The sequence below is a fragment of the Homarus americanus genome, unplaced genomic scaffold, assembly GCF_018991925.1.
Source record: "Homarus americanus isolate GMGI-L3 unplaced genomic scaffold, GMGI_Hamer_2.0 scaffold52806, whole genome shotgun sequence".
Classification (NCBI taxonomy): domain Eukaryota; kingdom Metazoa; phylum Arthropoda; class Malacostraca; order Decapoda; family Nephropidae; genus Homarus; species Homarus americanus.
In genome coordinates this window covers 2,410,736-2,432,201 of record NW_024720773.1, presented here as the reverse complement: position 1 = coordinate 2,432,201, position 21,466 = coordinate 2,410,736, and the positions used below count along the sequence as shown (strand labels likewise).

The 21,466-nt window shown below is 38.3% G+C and overlaps 1 protein-coding gene across 1 annotated transcript in view; it reads left to right on the top strand.

Moving 5' to 3' along the window:
* LOC121860895 (haloacid dehalogenase-like hydrolase domain-containing 5) overlaps window positions 1–21,466 on the top strand; it is a gene marked incomplete at its 3' end in the record, with an annotated part of 58,982 nt that overhangs the window by 23,557 nt on the left and 13,959 nt on the right. Inside the window, 2 exon segments of the mRNA XM_042358257.1 lie at window positions 12,112–12,320; window positions 17,484–17,672. Coding sequence (XP_042214191.1) covers window positions 12,112–12,320; window positions 17,484–17,672 — 398 coding nt within the window.

Here is a 21,466-nt window from a genome sequence, read left to right as displayed (position 1 = left end):
ATTCGCCAAGAAATAAGTGGCGACCTTATACTCTTGCTGTCTCCAAACATCTGTACAACTGAGGAGATTACATACATGGATACTCGGATGGATAACACGGCTAATAAGTAGCTTTACTTGTGAGCTCATTCAACACACACACTGCTACTATGAACTGGTTGAGTACTCTCATGGGAGATCCTGGCTAGACAGCAACCACAGTACAACCACCTCCTCCTTGCAGCTGGCTGTATGTGATACGACTCAGTTCCCCGTACAACGTGTTACATGACGTTATTCGATCTCAATGGCTGTCATCCATCTCCAATACTAGGGTTGGGGTTGTCCTGGCCTACACAACCACCTGTGTCACAGAGGAGATTCGCTGGATGAGTGAAGTCCCTCGCTCTGCTCATCCCGCGTCTCACAACTCTGATTCCACTCACACAGATATATCACAAACTCTGTTACTCTACACCTTGACGTGTGAAAATCGGGCTACAAACTTATTTTAATTTTCTAAGATCAAGTTTTCAAACTACAGTGGGGTATGCTATAACGAACGGATCCTACTACGAATATTCCTATAACGAACGGTTTTACCTATAAAATTGAGAATGCTATAACGAACGCAACTCCTACAACGAACGCGGATGAATACGAGACTATTTCGCCTAGCGCATGAATATTGTTGTACCGCGACCCACAACAAGAGCGTCAGGCGCCATCTTTGTCTCATTGTGTAGCCAGTGCACCACTGTTATTGTTGAAATTTCGTCTTTTGATGTGGAAATTCGCGTTATTTGTATAACTATTTTGTTATACAAGTATACAATTGTAACAATGAGTCATCCAAAGCGAGTGAGAAAGCTAATAACCCTTGAAACTAAGAAAGAAATTATAAAGAAACGTGAGAATGGAAGAAGCATTGCGAAACTTAGTGATGAATATGGGATGGCTAAATCGACTATATGTACGATTTTGAAGAATAAAGAGGAGTTAAAAACTGTGCAAGTGGCTAAGGGAATCTTTAGACTTAGCAAAGCAAAGTGTAATGTGATTGAAGAGATGGAAAATTTACTCTTAGTGTGGATAAAGGAGAAAGAAATGGCAGGTGGTAACATTAGTGAAGCTATAATTTGTGAGAAGGCTAAACAATTGTTTGAGGACCTTAAAGCCAAGACTCCCAGTGGAAGTGATAGTGATGTGCCAGTGTTTAGGGGTACCTGCATGCTGAATAACACTAAGGTAAGATAAAGTACCGTATTTTTTACATTTTCCACAGAATTTTTTCAGTGTTAAGTGGTTGTATTTGGGGGCCTGGAACGGATTAATCCTATAACGAACGAATGCTATAACGAACGAGGTTCTGGAACCAATTACGTTCGTTATAGCATACCCCACTGTAAGCAAGGACTGAGCTTTCAAAGACAAGAATTGAACTGATTTCAAGTATTTCAGATGGCAATACATTGTGGGTGCGGCTTAGAACATAGACGTATCAACTTCTATCCGTTAGATTCTCAAGATAGTAGACTGACACTTTCTTACAGGATGATTTATTACTTTCTTAATTACCATACTTATAACAATTACACTATGAACATCAGATTCTCTGATGATTGGGAATCCAAATGATCTAACTTCAGTAACAATCTGTAGACTCCTGGTATCTCAAGGGACGACGTCAATGATACCTCATTCATACAGTAGTCTCTACCCTGATTTATATTGACAATTTCATTAACAGTAAACACAGTTGAAGCTTTCAACATCAGTCACAAGAGATCTTGAATGTTTCATCTGTAATCAAACATATCTAATTTGACGCAAAACAATGGTGTTCTCTCTCAAATTCAAATCTGCAAACATGACATGAGGAATTTAGAAATATCAGAGTCTCGGAGACACAAAATTGAGAGAAAACGGAGACTCAGGCGTCCTGAAGTGGGAAGAGTACGGGCGTCTCAACTGGGGAACTCAACAGTTTCACACATTTTGTGGGCGGTGTAGCATAATATGAATAATTAAGTATTAAACAGACTAGCCATGCTATTGTGACTGACAAAGTGAGAGGATGTACTTAATCTTCAATTGATCCATGGAAACTTAAATAGTAATTATAATATTATTCAGTAAAATCATCATACAAATTTACAATTCATTTGGCATGTACAGTCACCCAAAAAAGTCCTGTCGCGAACCACAAACCCCGAGATTCAGACTCGTGAACCCGAAGCAGTAGACACTGATACATTATTCTGTCCATAAATGCTTCGGATTCAAGAGTCTGAATCTCGGGGTTCATGGTTCGCGACAGGACTTTTTTGGGTGACTGTACAAGCTATAGTGATAACCCTGCTAGCCAGAACAATTGGCTCTAGGACTGAGATTTCTGGGTATTGAGACAAAGTTTCTCATCCCAGAAAAAATTTGCATATCCTTTGAATTTTTCCAGGTACTCTACTGTACTGGGGAAAGTTTTCTTGAATCTAAACTATGCACCTTGCACAGACAGACACAGATTTGTATTTATATATGCAAACACCACTGTGCATGTACAATTTATTGTAAATAAACAAAATATACTACTGTACAGTACACACTATACTGTACTGTACTCTCAAGCAGATGCTATCATCTTGAGCTTGTGATGCTGTGATGCAGGCAGACCAAATGGTGATATTATGATACAGGATGACCTGCCTTTGTCCTGTACCATCTGCTGTAGAAAAGTTTTACTAACTGTCACTCTCCTTTCCCTCCCTGAAGGAAGTATTGTACTCACGCTGTACTGTATACTGTACCTACACCTCTACACAAAAGCATGAACTGTCCACTCTGCTATTTACAGTACTGTACATATGGTACTTTCACATATGGTACTTTCACTTTCACTGAATGTACAGTGCAGTGTCTACAGTAAGTCCTCGTTTAACATTGCTCCCAATAACGTTGTTTCGTTATAACGTCGCTATTCTTTAGATACCCATGATTCGGATAACGTCCCACCGATTCAGTATAACATTGTCACGGACTACTTTTTACAGCTCATCACCCTTTCTCCTCTTGGTGCTCTACGCTCTCACTCGCGGAGTGTCACAGCGTCCCCAGTCTTTGTTAAGCATCCACAGCGTTCGTGCGTGCCTAAGTGTTTTTGCTCTTAATACTCTACTGTAACCATTTGAAATGGCTTCCAAGTGCCCATCAAGTGCTACTGATGCTAGTGTAGTGAAGAAGCAACGTAAGACCATTAGCCTTGCTACAAAAATGGAAGTTTTAAATGTTTTGAGAAAGGTGAACGTGTGTTGGACATTGCTGCTGTGCTTGGTCTAACCCCCACAACAGTGTGTACTATCTGGACCACCAAACACTCGCTCCACCACCTCCTCCCATCAGTGAGTACAATACAAAATGATTTAGTTTATTTATATATAAACTATTTTCTATAAAAATGCCATTGAATTTCTGTATATGTAATGTGTTTCTTGGGGCAAAGGGAGGCTTAGGTACGTAACTCCCGTATTTTATCTATATCTTATGGGGAAAATGGATTCCATTAACGTTGCGGTTTTCAGAAATGGATCCACGACGTTAAGCGAGGACTTACTGTATGTACATAACTATAATCACTGTTTACGTCTTAACACTGATGTTGCAGTTTCCGGTTACCTTTGGAGTCACTAACTAGAGGTGAACTGGAAGCAACATTCTTAAATGTTTCTGGGTTAAGTTTTCGAACTTACACCTGGCAACAGGAGCCTGGGAGCGAGTGAGTGACCACTGGTTAAAGTGTTGTCTGCAGTTGTATCTCTCCTCCTTCCCTGCCATGTTTAACTGGATTTACTGTTATTATTAGTGTTTACTGATATAATAGTGTTTAATAGTGATTAATCATGGCCTTGTAGCCAAGTTAGACTCATCACTGTAACCACCAGGCTACTGGGCCAAGCTGTGAGGTGTTATGGTTGTTTTTCAACTCTTATTTTTGGGTATACAGTATACACGTAGCTTCCTTCATTTATTTTTACTCAGTTACATGCACACACCATCCTACATTAACACATTATGAAAAAAAGGTAAAATAAATACTTGTTCTAATGGCAAACACATAAAGGGAATATACATTTCTTTGCACATGAGTCAGCTGACTGAGTGAGGGAGGGGAAGATGGTCGCAGAGTGTAGGGGGGGGGCGTTGTGCCAGCTGATGTTCATTACTGTGGTGAAACAGGGAGTAATATGCAAATGGCGTCTGTGTTGAACTTTCGTTTGGCTTTTATTTACTGATTTGACGATACAGTATTTTTTGTTGGTATTATTTTTTTTTATTCCTCTCATTTCCTGGTACTGTATACAGTACTGTACATCCACCTCTCGTTTTACGCGGGGGTTACGTTCTTGAAAACCACCGCTTAATTCAAAAACGCGTAAATTAAACATAATTTTCCCTTAAGTAGAAGTCCAAAAATTCGGACTGCTCGGGGATTGGGTCGGTCCGGATTTTCGGATTTTCCGGATTCTCAGGCAGTACTTTTAAAATTCAAATTTAAGGAGGAATAAAGAAGAGATGAACAGGTACATTTTGATAGTTTATTCATTTGCAAATACAGCATGCTTCATTTATCAAAATGAGCAGTTTTAAAGAAAAATAAAGTCAACACTTGACAAAAATGTAAACAAACATTTTTCACTACGAAAAAAGGGGCGTGTAATGCTTGAAATCATGTTTAAAAATGAACATTGTAAAAGCAAAAATACAGTAAACAAATGAAAGCAGAATTTATTTTATACAAATTGATTATTTATTTGTAGTTTATTAACGAAACATTTTCCTATAAATACAAAGTACAAAACAACAAATAAATATTTATTCGTTGATTTCCACGACTTCTACTGTACATGTGTATCGTCTGCTGCACTGCTTGTGGGTGGAACACTTGCAGCTTCTACTGCATCTGCTGCACTGCTTGACACTGCTTTCTTTAAATACTTTCGTATATCACCTTGTTTACGACTTTGTAATTTCTTTGTGATAAGATTATTCTGCACCATGTGTGCATGCATGACGTCTTGAAGACTGAAGCCATGGTTCTGTTCCACAAATTTAATAACTGTTTCAATGCCCTTTTCTGCAGCAGCCCAAGATATCTTTTCTTCAACTTTGTCGTCTTCTTCACCAGATTCTTCTGAACAATTCTCTTCTATCTTCTCAGGAGTTGTAATGCTTTGAATGATTTCTTGATCAGTGAAAGTGGATGCAACTTCAATATCATCGTCAATGTGTATCCACTCTTCTATGTCAGCAGCATTAAGCTTGCGTAGAGGGTTGTCTTCCAGAGATAATTTAACAGTCTCCATCAGTTCTTGCACTTCAGATGCCCTCTGCTTTATGTGGAATCCTTCAAAATCTTTGTCTTGATCACACTCTAGATCTGCAAACATCACTTTCGGCCACAACTTTCGCCACTCTCTTAAAAGTGTTTCAGGCTTGACTGCATTCCATGCAGTCACGAGTGAAAATATTCCATCCTTGATCGTAAAACTGTGTTGAAATTCTGTAGGGTTGACATTCTTATTCATCATTTTTGTCATAAAATCATTTTTATAATGACATTTAAAGTTCCTAATGACTCCTTGATCCATGGGTTGAATCAATGATGTTACATTTGGTGGCAAGTAACATGCATAAATATTCCCGCAATCAGACACTAATTTTGATTCATGCGGGTGGGCCCCACAGTTGTCGAGAAGTAGCAGGCACTTTGTATTTGCAGGCTTCCCCAATTTCCTTAAATTCTGACGAACTGATGGAACAAAATCATAAACAAACCAATCGCGAAATATGTGTCTGTCCATCCAAGCATTCTTTTGGGCTTTATAGGTCACAGGCAAGTGCACAATTCCTTTAAAGGCCCATGGGCGCTTAAATTTGCCTATCCCCAAAAGCTTAATTTTATGCTGACCTGAAGCATTACCACATACAAAAACGGTTAATCTTTCCTTATTAAGCTTAAACCCTGTTGCATTTTGTTCTTGGTTTCCAGCCAAAGTTTTTGTGGGCAAACACTAACAGTAAACCCCTGTTTCATCAGCATTATAAATTTGATCGGCTGTGAGATCATAGTCATTTACAGTTTGCTCAAATGTAGCACTATATTTTGTTGCTGCTTGTGTATCAGCCGACTGTCTTTTTCCAGCAATATCTAACTGTCTAATACCATGACGAGTCTTGAAATTCCTAAGCCATCCATCACTAAATGCGCACTCTGATTCAATGTTCATTTGCTCCTTAAAAGACTTTGCTTTGGCAATAAGCATCGGCCCAGAAATTGCCATACCTTCTGATTGTTTTAATAAAAACCATTCGTGCAACACTTTGTCAAGATTTTCTAATTTGGGTCGATGTAAACTTTTTCTTTCATCAATTTTATCGTAAGGCTCAGAAGAAGTTGTGAATTCTAGAATTTTATTCTTTGCCTTTTTTATATCATAAATTGTTGACTTTCCAATGTCGTATGTTTCCATTAGAACAGCATTGCTCACACCATGTTCTAGTTTCTTAATTATTTCAAGTTTGTCACTCAATTTCAATGTGTTCTTCTTTCTCTTCACACAACGAAGTTTATCTACTTTAGGAGCCATTATTATGGGCTTGTAAATGGAAAGAGTAGGACTCAAAATTACATACGTTGTCACAGTTTGATTGCTTGTTTTAAAGTAGCAATCACGTGGTCGCTTGTTGTCGCTGTGTAGCTGTGGCGTTCACGCATGCACACATACACACAAAAGATTTATAGTGCCTCAAATTTTACATTTCAGTTCAAGCTAATTACAAAACTAACAAAATTAGCTACCTATAATTTACAATTACTTTTATTATTAGAATTATGTAAATTAATTTTTTTTAAGCAATTCCAATCATTCACGTAACCCACAAAAGCCCGCTAAATTTAAAAAGTTTGAAAGTTTTAGAAAAGTCAAAATTACATGTTGTCACAGTTTGATTGCTTGTTTTAAAGTGGCGACCACGTGGTCGCTTGTTGTTGCTGTGCAGCTGTGGCCCTCACGCATGCGCACATACACACGAAAGTCCGCTTAAAAAAAAAAAAAAAATTTGAGTTTTCGAAAAGTCCGGATTCTCTGGTGGTCCGGATTTCTGGCATTCGGATTTTTGGACTTTTACTGTAAATGGTACAGGTTAGGGGAACCATCATATACCACACAGGGTACGAACAGTGCTCTCACTTAAACCAAGCACGCGGCCATCCTCCGACACACGCTCTCCTCTCTGAAGGCAGTTGATCACATTTAATTTTATGTCCATTGCGATTGTTTTTCTTGCATTTTTAGCTTTAGGCTCCCCAGAGGAGGCAGATGAATGTTTTCCAGACATGCTCACTGGGGAAAACAGCGTTTAACACTAAAAAGGTACGTGATAAACACAAAATGCAAATGAAAACAGAAAAAGTAGTGCTGGTGTGAACTGAGAAAGCTATACACGGAAAGCTTGCTGGGCGTGGCACAGTTGTTGTACAGAATACTTCATGATCATCATTATCTTCATCATTATTATTACATTATTATAATAATTATTATTACAGTAGACCCTCGGTTAACGAAATTTCGGTTAACGAATTACCTTCCATAAGAATCTTCAATTCGGTTCACGAAAAAAATTTGATTAACGAAATCCTTACGAAAATCACATTTTGTTTTGAACATCAGCTGATAAGCTGAGGAGGTACTCAGCCAATTCAGTGATCTCTTCTATGTTTACATTCAAATTAATCACTATCTTATAAGAATTCCAGCAATGCAAATTAAATTCACCCCGGTCACTTCTATTAAATTTTATAAGCAAAAAACAAAAACTCAATCTAAAGGACATAAATTAACAATTAAATGCTTCACACCACAGGTGCCAACTGCCAAACATGTCACTGTCACCCCTCTCTCCCTACCCCCCCCCCCTCCACCTTCCTGAGAAACATTTGGGTAAAAAGACTAGGTTTACAGGTTTAAAAATAAATAATACCTCAGACTAAAGTTAGGAGAATATAATTTGCATTGCTGAAATCCTTGCAAGACAGGGAATAATTTGAATATAAACGTCATTTATTTTGCACAAGAGATAAAATTAATCACCTGTATCACATTACAGTAGTGATTTAAGAGTTCTAGTGTATATGTATGATATATATAGTGATTTAAGGGCGATTTAGGGGAAGTTTAGGAGTGTTTCTGACTTTATGCATTTTTGGCTTTACTTTGTATATACTTTTCTGTGAGCTGGAACCAATTATCCAATATCCCATTGAAACAATGGTTTCAGTTAACGAAATTTTCGGTTAACGAATGACTTCTGGAACGAATTGTGTTCGTTAACCGAGGGACCACTGTATACTAATACAGGTTGTACCTCTCAGTCCGGCATTCTGTGGTCCGAAACCCGTGGTCCGGAACGATTTTGGTTTGTCCAATAGGTAGATAGGCAGCTCTTTTTTTTTTTTTTTTTACTTATCTGAATTATTATTATTATTACAGGAGTATTAAATTTTTGCCCTTCAGGCCCCAATGTCACTGACCTATGCCCGGGGCTAATTCCCTTAAAAAAAAAAGCCGCTGAAATTAAGGTTTGTTACATCCGCAGTTCGCTGCTCTCCCTCTGCTTGTCTATACAGAGTACAACATTTAACCCTTCAATATATATGAGCAGTAAATAAGTGTTGCTTATATATTCTTATGTAGAGTAATGATCGATATATTTTCACATGTCGCACTCTTACATACGAGCAGTTCCACTTTTTTTACCATTAATGGTTAGCTACATATATTGTTCCATTTATTAACATTAAATAACATTACAGGTACTTCACAAACCATATTCATTTTTACATTAATTTTACTACAGCTAAACTCAGGGTCTTATTTCAGTTTTATATGTAGAACCAATCAGTCACTGGTTTCGTAAGCTTTTAACATAAACAATGCCGCAATTGGCTCTCTAATATTCCACGGATATTAATAAATTGTATTGCTAATTTTGCACACACGACATTAATTCAATAAAAACAAATTCAGAAACATTAATTAAAATATATATGAACAGTAAATAAGTGTTCTTTCATATTCTTATGTAAAGTAATGACGATATGTTTCACGTAGCATGCGACTTACATATGTATCTCTTTTCTTTACCATTATCGTACACTTCTATTGTTCCATTTATTAACATTAAATAACATTACTTAAAACAACCATATTAATTTTACTACAGCTACAACCAAGGTCTTATTTTCTTCAGTTATATGTAGAACCAGTCAGTCACTGGTTTTGTAATCAACAAAACAATGCTGTGTCATTTCCTCATGTGTTTTAATTTTCACGTATTATTAATGAATTGTATTGCTCATTTTGCACACATAAACATTAATTCAATAAAAAGACATTCAGTAATAAACAATAATGAATCTTTTGTACATAAGAGAAATGACGCGATACACGATTATGCATGTCGCCTGCACGTTGGCGGCCGTTCAAACCCGTCGAAATTCAAGTTCCGCCACAAAATTTTTATTTATTTATTTTTTGTGTGTTCCAATAAAATACGTAAAGAATTAAAAACTCAAATTTGAGAAGCTACTATACGACATTTAACCCTTCAATATGTCTTCAAAGAGACCATGACGAGAGTGGTGCTAGTGCTTCCAGGCATAAGCACAAGTCACTATCTATCCAGGAAAAGGGTGAATTTCCATGGTCCGGCATGTCCACCAGTCAGGTCCCGAGGTTGCCGGACTAGAGAGGTACAACCTGTAGTATTAAAATTGTTGATGTAGATATGACTGCAACTTTATAGTAATAACTTACAAGCACCTTACCAGGCATCACACACTACTCCACTGCCAGGCGACCAGGCCAATACACGGCAAATTTAAACTGTCTTGAGCGCTATATTAAAAAAAAATAGGTGCGCGTAAATTAGGTTTTGGTATTAACTGAACAATCACATTATTCCAAAAAAAACTTAAATCAAACGTCTGTAAAACGCGAGTTACCTGTATATTATTTAAAGAAAACTATGGCTACAGGAGGAAAATACACACAAAAGTTTTTCCTAACTACTTCCTACCCTAAAATACAGTACTGTATTGTATTTTTGGTGTTTTTTATGTCATTATTTATCATTTTTATACATTTAGGCTGAAGTAGCATTTATATTTTGTGCATTATTATAAAAATTAAACAACCGTCCCCCGGATTGTTCGGTGCCCATAAGGGTGATGAGAAGGTTAAGCCTAAGACCTTATCAGTGAACTAAAAGTAAGTGTACAGTACAGTGATCCCTCGGTTAACGAGCGCCTCGGTTAACGAACCGGGTTAACGAGATTTCGGTTAACGATTTACCTTCCATAAGATTCTTAACTCGCTTTAACGAGCAAACCGACAATCTAGAAGTTTTTACCGGCCACTTCAACATGTTTTTAGCTTGCATTTGGCGGTCCACCAGCTGTAGTATTAGTCCACCAATACAGTACAGAAATCGGTTTTAGGGCTTAAATTCCTTACTATTTAGTAAATATCAAGAAGTTTATACTACTATATTCAATAATTTTAAAAGTTTAATATTAACTTTTAGTCATTTTAACAATTATTGAACATAATTGAAGGTAAAGAAACTAGTTTCTGGCATGCCACCAGCCTGTTAACACACCAAACAGGTGTTAGTCTCTCTCTTTGCAGTGGGGTAACATCTTGCTTGAGACTCTTCAACTAAACGCTTTTTTTCTGTGTTTCCAACAAATTATTGGTCATTTTGAAATTTATTTTACATATTGACAATATATAATGCAGTGCAGTGTTGATTTAAAGAAAATAATCTTGAATTACACCAAGAGAACTAAAATTTATGGGTGAATGGCGCCATGGGGTGACTTCTTCCACCCCAATGCCTTCTCCTTCTCCCTCCAACCCCCATTCTATCCCATCATCATCCAGGAGCCTTCTACATACACACCTCAAAGTAAGTGTACCTTTCTACCTTTTTTGTTGAATTTAGGCAATTTTCGGTGAGCTGGAACCAATTACCCAAAAACCCATTGAAACAATGGTTTCGGTTAACGAGTTTTTCGGTTAACGAGCAACCTGCTGAAACGGATTGTGCTCATTAACCGAGGGACCACTGTACTTTATGTACATTACTTTTTAAAATTAATTTTTATTAAAAAACATATATTTCTTTCATAAAACTTAGACACATTGGTGTTGTACTCGTTCTTTTTTGTGCCTAAAATGACGATCTTTTGGGAAAAATTTGCTCCAAGGTGGACAACCTCTTATCCCAGACAGCCTTTCCCCCCAATTAGTCCACCTTAGTGAGGTTTTACTGTATTACTGTCTGTTAGACGGGCTATTACACTGATTTAATGGTATTCTTGGCTCATTATATGCTGGTACTGTACAGTAATGTACAACACTGCACAACGCAAATATTATGTGAAAACAGCAGTGAGCGAGCAAACAAGCTTGTACAATGGCAGCAGACAATGAACTAGAAGTGTTGTGATGCTAGATTTTGAGGAGATAGGCTGTGAGATACATCGACCAATCATAGGCATCTCATGAGTCACACGACAGTAGTGACCAATAGTAGCTCATGAGCATTCTCAGCCTACCCACCCACACGCCCAGCATGCATCCCCACATCAGAAACATATGTAATCTCTCGGAAATTCGTTCTCATGCCCAGAATGGAGATATTTTTCCCAGAATTTCCCGTAATGCTGATAAATTTTTTGGGGGTATTGGAGAGTTGCGAGGATAGAATATTCTGGCTAATGGAGAGATTACTCCAGTATATTGACTATGTAGGTACAAGAATGTAGTTCAGCATGTGTATAGACAACACAGGTACAGTGTGTGGTTTACAAAGATCATGGAGGTAAAGTATACACTTTATAGAGTACTTATATGATGCTGGTATGCTGTACTACAATACTAAATAATAAGGCAATTTAACTAATGATAGCTGACAAAGCCATAAGATGCTTATTTCCAGTAGGTTCTGGCCACCCACACAAATTCAAGATGGTAATAATAGATGAAGCTAACCTTGAAATTTACATTACAGGCGGTTGAATCAGTATCACAGATTCCTAAACTCGATGCCATAATGTTGTTCGGAGAGCCAGTGAGGTGGGAGACATCACTTCAGCTGCTGGTAGACGTGTTGATGACGGGAGGAGATCTGTTAGGTAAACCCACAGCTCCATACCCCCACCTGCCGATACTGGCCTGTAACATGGACCTTCAGTGGATGGCTGAGGCTCACATGCCAAGGTGAGTCACATTTATGTACAGTACATATAAACTAGATAGCACTACACTGTGGAGAATATTCATGTAACCTCTCTAATTTAAAACTTTTTTATTATGAACAATAATTATTACTGAACCAGATGATCACAACACAAATAATTAGTTTAAAATACAATATTTCAAAATAAGGATAATTTAGGTGAACTTATGGAAAATGGTGTGATCATGTTAACATTCATTTACATCTATATATGACATAACCAATAAAGATAATACTGTCTTGGTCACTTGAGGTCAAACTGGATGTCATATATGAAGCTGCCTTAATAGGACTTCCAATTATGTACTCCACTAATTGTTCTTGTTGGTGAGAGACATGTGCACTGCTGCTGCCCCCACACTCAGTCAATCAACCAGTGTACTGTACCCTCCTCATATCTGGGGGTTGGCGACCACAGTCCTCCACTCTAAATGTCTTCATCCTTGAGCTGTGACCCCTTGTAGGGTGGGCATTCGCCAGCTCCAGGTACAGACAACAGAGATGTTTATACACCTCATTTAGGTCCCCCCTTGCCTGTCTGTAGTATAAGCTTGGCTAGTTCAGGCACTCTATTCTCTCAGAGTGGCTGTAGGCCTAAGTGCAGGCACCAGTCTGGTGGCTCTCCTTTGGACATATATTGGGGACCAGACAGGGTGACAGTACTCCAAGCGGGGAAGCACCTCACTCTTGAAGATCGCTACGAGTGACAGACCATTCAGATATCTGAACGACCTTCTTATATGACCTACTAGTTTAGTTGTCTGATTCACCTTCTTCTCACAATGGCCCGAGAACTTCAGTTCATTGTCAACATATACACTCAGGTCCTTTTCACATTCAATCTCAATTAATGCAGTTTCTTCATCCCGTTGGGACATATAATATGCCTCCTTACCGTTGGTATGTCCCAGGTGCATCCTCTTACACTTAATGACATTGAATCTTAGCTGCCATTTCTTCGACCATTCTTAAAACTCAGAGACCTTTCTCCAGCTCTTCACAGTCCGCTTAGTTCTTGATTTCCCGAAACAACTTGGCGTCATCGGCAAGCATTTGTATGGAGTAGTGTATAGCTTCTGGCATGTAATTTATGAAACAAACCACAACGGGCCCAATACACTACCCTGAGGTATCCCACTTTTCATGGGTACGCATGACGATTTCATACCATTAATCACCACACACTGCTTATGTTCATACAGGAAGTCTCCGATCCACGCTAGGACACTTCCCTGAATCCCATACCCTTCCAGCTTAATTTTCAGCCTTTCATGCCTTGGTAAATTCTGGGTATATATTGTCGATATTACCACGCTGTTCCAGAATTTGAGTCCAAACGTTCAGTACCTTGAGTAATTGTGTTAAGCGGGAGCGTCCCGGCATAAAACCGTAGTAGATGTTCCATCATGGCATCTCTGATAATGCTCTCAAGTACTTTACATACTATTCTGGTCATGCTCACCGGTCTATAATTATTTGTTGAGTGATGATCGCCCTTCTTGAAAATAAGACTCACATGAGCCATTTTCCAATCACTGGGGACCTTTTGTTCATCCAGGCATTTATTGAACAGGATCTTCAGGGGCTCGGCAAGCTCATTGCGCAACTCTCCTAGCACTCTAGGATGCATCATGTCGGTGCCGGGACTCTTTTGAACCTTTAATTTTGACAGTTTATTTCTTATAACCTCTTCTGAGAACACAATGTGGGTCAGTTCTGTGCTGAACCATCTGTCCTCAAATGCAGGAAGATTTTTCACATCCTCTCTGCTCAGTTAGAATTCTTTGCCCAGTTTGTGTTCAGTTATGTGTCTGTGTTACTGTGTACCTTTATTTAAGAGGAGTGGAAAAAGACTTTCAAGTTCAAGTACTAGCAGTGGTGATAAAAGATTCCTTAAAGGAATTATGTCGAACAATAAACATGATGTTTTAAGGAGTTAACTCTCCCAGTAAGCAGGGGAAACTTTTGTAACATGAAAAAAGAGGTCATAATTTTAATTTAGGAAATTCATATAAGCGAATTCAAACATTTGTATAGTGAGAGACAACTGTATTAATAACAAACAATAAAAATAATACAGCTGCTCCTCTACTGTCAATTATGTTATGTTCCTGAGGCTTTTTGGTAAGTCCAACTCTACTCCTGTACATTCCAAACATATTGTAAAAAATGAAGAAGTTAAGGATGTACAGGTATCCGTCATTTAGCGATCACGATGCATTTCTGAAAAACAGATCCTGAAGTGAATTGCTCGTTGAGTGAACAGAAACAAGAAATAATATCTTAACAAGGGATAACTAGGAATAATATCTTAAACAAGGGATAACTAGGAGTAATATCTTAAACAAGGGATAACTAGGAATAATATCTTAAACAAGGGATAACTAGGAGTAATATCTTAAACAAGGGATAACTAGGAGTAATATCTTAAACAAGGGATAACTAGGAGTAATATCTTAAACAAGGGATAACTAGGAGTAATATCTTAAACAAGGGATAACTAGGAGTAATATCTTAAACAAGGGATAACTAGGAGTAATATCTTAAACAAGGGATAACTAGGAGTAATATCTTAAACAAGGGATAACTAGGAGTAATATCTTAAACAAGGGATAACTAGGAGTAATATCTTAAACAAGGGATAACTAGGAGTAATATCTTAAACAAGGGATAACTAGGAGTAATATCTTAAACAAGGGATAACTAGGAATAATATCTTAAACAAGGGATAACTAGGAGTAATATCTTAAACAAGGGATAACTAGGAGTAATATCTTAAACAAGGGATAACTAGGAGTAATATCTTAAACAAGGGATAACTAGGAGTAATATCTTAAACAAGGGATAACTAGGAGTAATATCTTAAACAAGGGATAACTAGGAGTAATATCTTAAACAAGGGATAACTAGGAATAATATCTTAAACAAGGGATAACTAGGAGTAATATCTTAAACAAGGGATAACTAGGAATAATATCTTAAACAAGGGATAACTAGGAGTAATATCTTAAACAAGGGATAACTAGGAGTAATATCTTAAACAAGGGATAACTAGGAGTAATATCTTAAACAAGGGATAACTAGGAGTAATATCTTAAACAAGGGATAACTAGGAATAATATCTTAAACAAGGGATAACTAGGAGTAATATCTTAAACAAGGGATAACTAGGAGTAATATCTTAAACAAGGGATAACTAGGAGTAATATCTTAAACAAGGGATAACTAGGAGTAATATCTTAAACAAGGGATAACTAGGAGTAATATCTTAAACAAGGGATAACTAGGAGTAATATCTTAAACAAGGGATAACTAGGAATAATATCTTAAACAAGGGATAACTAGGAGTAATATCTTAAACAAGGGATAACTAGGAGTAATATCTTAAACAAGGGATAACTAGGAATAATATCTTAAACAAGGGATAACTAGGAGTAATATCTTAAACAAGGGATAACTAGGAGTAATATCTTAAACAAGGGATAACTAGGAATAATATCTTAAACAAGGGATAACTAGGAATAATATCTTAAACAAGGGATAACTAGGAATAATATCTGTGGAGATCGCACATAATTGTGTAACCAGTTGCTTGGCTGACTCACCACCCAGTAACACGCAGAGTGAGGCTGAGCTGTGAGCCTTGTTATTGTTCAACACGTAATTTTGGGTAAATACAGCAGGCCCTTCAAATTCGCGGGGGTTTGGTTCTCAAAATGGCCGCAAATCGCCAAATGCACGAATAACATTTGTAGGCCGGGGTGGGGGGGGGGGTACATTTTTACTTGTGTACAAAGAAATGTATATTCTGTTTATGTGTTTGCCCTTAGGACAATTATTTCTTTTACCTGTACAGTATTATATACAGTATATATATATATATATATATGTAAACACACATATATATACAAAACACATACAGTACTGTATATACAATACAGGTAAAGGAAATTTCTGTCTCTAGAACAAATGGCTCCCTGTCCTGGCCGCAAAAATGCTGGCAACTTTAAAACTACCCTCAGACATTTTTGGTTACATCCTGGGTGTTATCCACAAAATAAAAATCCACAAATTTGAAGGGCACGCTGTATACTTAATTTTCTTAATTTTATTTTACTCCGTTACATGAACATACAATCATTCATACAGAATGTGTAAACAAAATAAAAAATATATAATTATCATAGGTCAAAAATATAAAGGGAATCAACAGTTTTTATGTGGTCTACAGTTAGCCAACAGAGCGGAGGAGGAGCGTGGGGGATCACTCAGCTGTTCTCTGTCCCATCAAATGATTGCCAAATGATGGTATGTGGGAAAAAGGTGTAGAATTTTCTATAGAAATAAACTACAGTAAAGTTACACTCACCAATTCCACGGTAGAAGCAATGTGCGCTCTGTGAGGCTGGAGGACTACTGTTGTTTGGGCCGCCACTCACTCTCAGAGCTGGAAGTCCAAGTACTATTGCAATGAAGTTTCCATCTTGACTACTCTTGTGACACTGTATGATGTCAAGCTTTACCTCCAAGCTTTTGGTGAGCTTGGCCTTCCCTAATAAGGAAGGTGAAGCTGCAGTACTGTGCTTTACCAGCATGATAAGCAGCCAACCTCGATGAGCAGTAGCTAGTGGCCAACTGTCCTCACGCCACACTCCCGGCCTTCCACCACACTTTGGGAGTGTCAACAGGGAAGATTCGTACAGAGTTGAACCAGGGTTGTTCGCGGTTTGGCGATTCCAGAATTGGACAGAGGGGCAAATGACTCCTTGGGTCGTAACAAACGGGTTTCAAAGTAATTGATATCATAAAAATATAACAAATTCAGTAAGTTAGGGACCAGCCTAAAGCCCAGGGGTTAAGACTGTAACACTTAAGATGCAACACTTAACTTGATCTTATAATTTATCTGATACAGTATATGGCAGTGATGAAGTGGACTCCACCAAGATATTATTCACAGTTATTAGCCTTTATGGACCACTTGAAGATTAGGACCCCCCTCCCTCCCCTCTCACCAGCCTGTAAACACCCCATAACTTGTGGTGATTCATAAAGCTTAAGACTTACACATGGTCTGGTTTGTGGTCTCAGCTTCACCTCTTGTGGGACTGAAGGAATTATCATATTTTCATTGTCTTCATCAGGTTTGGTCATGGGGCTTTCTTACTGTGCCTGGAAGCTCTCTACAAGAAGGTGACCGGCAATGATCTCATCTATACTGCTCTGGTTGGCAAGCCATCAGAGATCACTTACTACCATGCAGAGACTATGGTGCAGCATCATGCCAGGTCCATAGGAATCAATCATCCTATCACTAAACTCTATGCAATTGGGTGAGTTATAGTTCTGTTGTGAATTAAGTTGTTGTCCCTTGATGGTGCTGTACTGTACTGTCGTTAGTGACTAGTTCATACCAGCCCAAGTTATAGCTTATGCTAATGATATCATTTCTCACTTTATGTTTGTAATAGCCACAGGACTGCAGTTGTTTTAACGCCTTCACTACAATGATGCCACTTTCAGTATTTTATTTGGCCAGTGCCAGACGATTTTATTAAGATCAGAGGTGTACCCATAACAAGGGGTTAAGGTAGAGAAACAGCATGAGGAGAGTCTCATGTTGTGTGTGTTGCTCTAAGCCATTCTTGTCACTTGTCTTACACAACTTCCCCTGATACTGTATATATATTTCTCTCTTTTAAAATTTCCACTCCACATAGAAGTGAGATGAGAACAAAATGGGATAGAAAGATAGTTAGATGGATGAATGGACTGATTAATAATTAAATGTATTTATAAAGTGACACATAGAGATTAACCATAGTTTTTATTGTTTGACTGGGAGAGGGACAAGTGTGTTTTGTACTGTAGTTAGGATATTTCTTTACTCTGAACTTTATATATTAACCCAGAACATCTGTACCTTGGGTCTAGCATGATGTACTGTATATGCCACACAGTTGGTGTATTTCCTCTTACAGTCTGTATATATGTTAGTCAGTAAGATTTTTACAAGCTGGTTGTACAGTAGAATCCCAGTTATCTGACACCTATGGGCATTGAGAGGGGCCACATAAACAGTTTTATGGCTAGTTGAACATCACTCTTAGGATCCCTCAATAAATCCTACAATGCACAGTGCTACAGGCTGCCCTCACAAATTCATCTCAGAAAAATTTACTTTTACAAAACTTATCCCACTCTATATAAACAATGTGGTTTAGAAATAAATATAATATAATATAAAACTATAAAATAAGAAAAATGAAGAGCATGGGCATGGAAGTGTGTGGGGGCGGTTGGCTATAACTGTGTGGCCACACTCCCTCCCAATGTGACGTTGGATGCTTGGCTCATGTGGGTCACGTTGCTCAGATGATGGAAGGAGCTACTATAAAGGGGGCAAAAACCGCTGTCACCATTTATAAAGGGGGCAAAAACCGCTGTCACCATTTATAAAGGGGGCCGTTTCTTATTAGTCTTTTCTTATTAATTTATCCCCCTGCTGTTAACTTTTAAATTCTTCAACCTGTTCTTCTCTCAATTTCTTACTTCATTCATTTTCTCCATTAATTCTGTCAACCTATTTTATTTCATATAGTTACTTCATAACCTCTGACCTTTGGTAGCATGGTGAGGGTTAGGACACATGGGTTACTGTAATTCTTGTATCAAGCTATGGACAAGAATAAAGGTAAATACTAAGGGAAAATGATACTCCTAACATACTCTAAAAATGGTTTATTAATATGAAATTAAATTTGGTTAAAGGTGTCATTAACATACAACTTCAAGGATCAACTCCTTGGCTTTACTCATATGTAATTCCAGTTAGATACACTAGCTTCTTACATCATTACTGGTTGTACATTTAAAAGAACACACCACATGACAAGCTTACACACGGCACACTCGAGCACCAGCAATACACGGTACCTGACATTCTCAACTCTTAATCAGTCACAGGACTCTACGAACATACCAACGATACTACTTTAACATTATCAGGGATGTAGCTTCTTTCTGCTATTTTTCTACATTGGCCAAGAAATAAGTGGCGACCTCATACTCTTGGTGTTTCCACACACTCATGCCTGAGGAGATACATACATGGGTACTCAGATGAATAACACGGCACACTGTACTTAGAGCTGGACTCAAAACACACAACACTTACTGAGAGCTGGCTGTGTTTACTATGATGCGTGAGATCATCAGGGATGAACCGTCAACACAGGTTGGTGGGCGGCTGGCCTGGCTGAGCCGCGGCCTGGCTGGGCCGCGTGGATATGACGCTACTCGGTCTCCGTGGTTTCGTCCATCTCCAGTACCAGGGTTGGATGTCGTCCTAACATTCAACGACCACTCTTGACCTGCTGGAATCTGTGGGCAGGAGGGGGAGTCATGGCTGAGATGAGATGACACGAATGTCATACGTTTTTAAAAGCTGAAGGCGCAACAACGCTTCACTTAAAGCACATCAAAGTTATGTTACTGGATCACACAACTACGTCAAATCACTTAATAGGGCTGCGTGAGGCTTACTCTCAAACATACTTGTGGGCAGGATGATGGCGAGTCTTAGTTTGAGACGAGAGCCACTGTCTCTCGTCTCAGCCAGTGCTCCATCACCCCCGTGGTGAAACTCACACAGATGTATCACAAACTCTATTACTACACACCTTGATGTGGTGAAAATCGGGCTACAAACTCATTTCAATTTACTAATGTCTACTTTTCAAACTACACTCTGACTGAGCTGTCGAAGACAAGAATTAAATTTCTTTCAAGTTCAGGATGGCAGTCCCTGGTGGGAGGAGCGTAAGACAAGGAGTATTAGGCTACACCCCGTTAGATGGTAAAGATAGGGAGGCTGACACTTCCCTTCACAATAATTAATTACTTCCGTAATTAACATTCTTACAACAATTTCACTATGAACATCAGGTTCTCTGATGTTCATAGGTGAAAAATAGGTAACTTCAGCATCAGTTAGCAACTCCTGGCATCTCTAGGGAAGACGTCAATGATACCTCATTCATACAGTAGTCTCTACCCTGACTTATATTGACAATTTCACTAACAGTAAACACAGTTGAAGCTTTCAACATCAGTCACAAGGGATCTTGAATGTTTCATCTGTAATCAGACATATCTAAGTTGACTCAAAACAATGGTGTTCTCACACACATTCAAATTTACATTATAGAAAGGTTGGTTTCAGGAAGTTAGAGAAAATGGACGGCACCTAAGCTCGGTAAAACGTGTTTCTTTATAAGGATAACTCGCCAGTTATCCACATGTTCTGAGGGCGTGGAGCATAATATGAATCATCAGGTTGCAAACAGACCAGCCATGCCAGTGTGACCATGACACTACAGGTATTTTGTGATCTTCTATGTATCAGTTTTATTGTTTATCATAGCAATAAATATGGCAGCTCGTCCTTGTTGTGTGTGGTTTACAGACTTACAATTGCAGCTGATATTGGAGAATATTTTCTTATTATTTTCTTTCGGTGAAGGCTGGTGGAATCTACCAGTGCCTGGACACTGGGAGTCTACTGTACTAGTGGTGCTGACTCGCACTACAAGCTGGTGGTGATATGGTTATACTGTACTAGTGGTGCTGACTCACACTACAAGCTGCTGGTGCTGACTAACACTACAAGCTGGTGGTGATATGGTTATACTTAGGGTTGCCATACGTCCGTATTTTCCTGGACATGTCCTCCATTTAGGTCTCAAAATCTTCATCCGGAAGGAATTTTTAAAATTCTTCAAAAGTCCGAAATTTCAGCATCCATCATTTTCTCCACGAAAAGAAACATGAAACTGTAATGACAAGAGAGAGAGAGAGACTGTGAGAGAGGGGAGGTGGAAACAGTAGAGATCTTGTTCAGTTTTCGTCAGCTGATAAGTCACGTGTATGCCTGTACGGTGTTGTCAACTTAGCTGCTAGCAGTTTTTGGGGTAACCTGTAGTGCCATGTACTGCTTGTCCTTGTTCTTCAGCCATGTGCATTATTATAATTTTTTTTTTTTATTTAGTGCTATTACAGCCATAAATGAAATGTTGAAAGTATACCATTTTTTTCTTATGGGTTTTTTTACACAGTAGCATTTGTT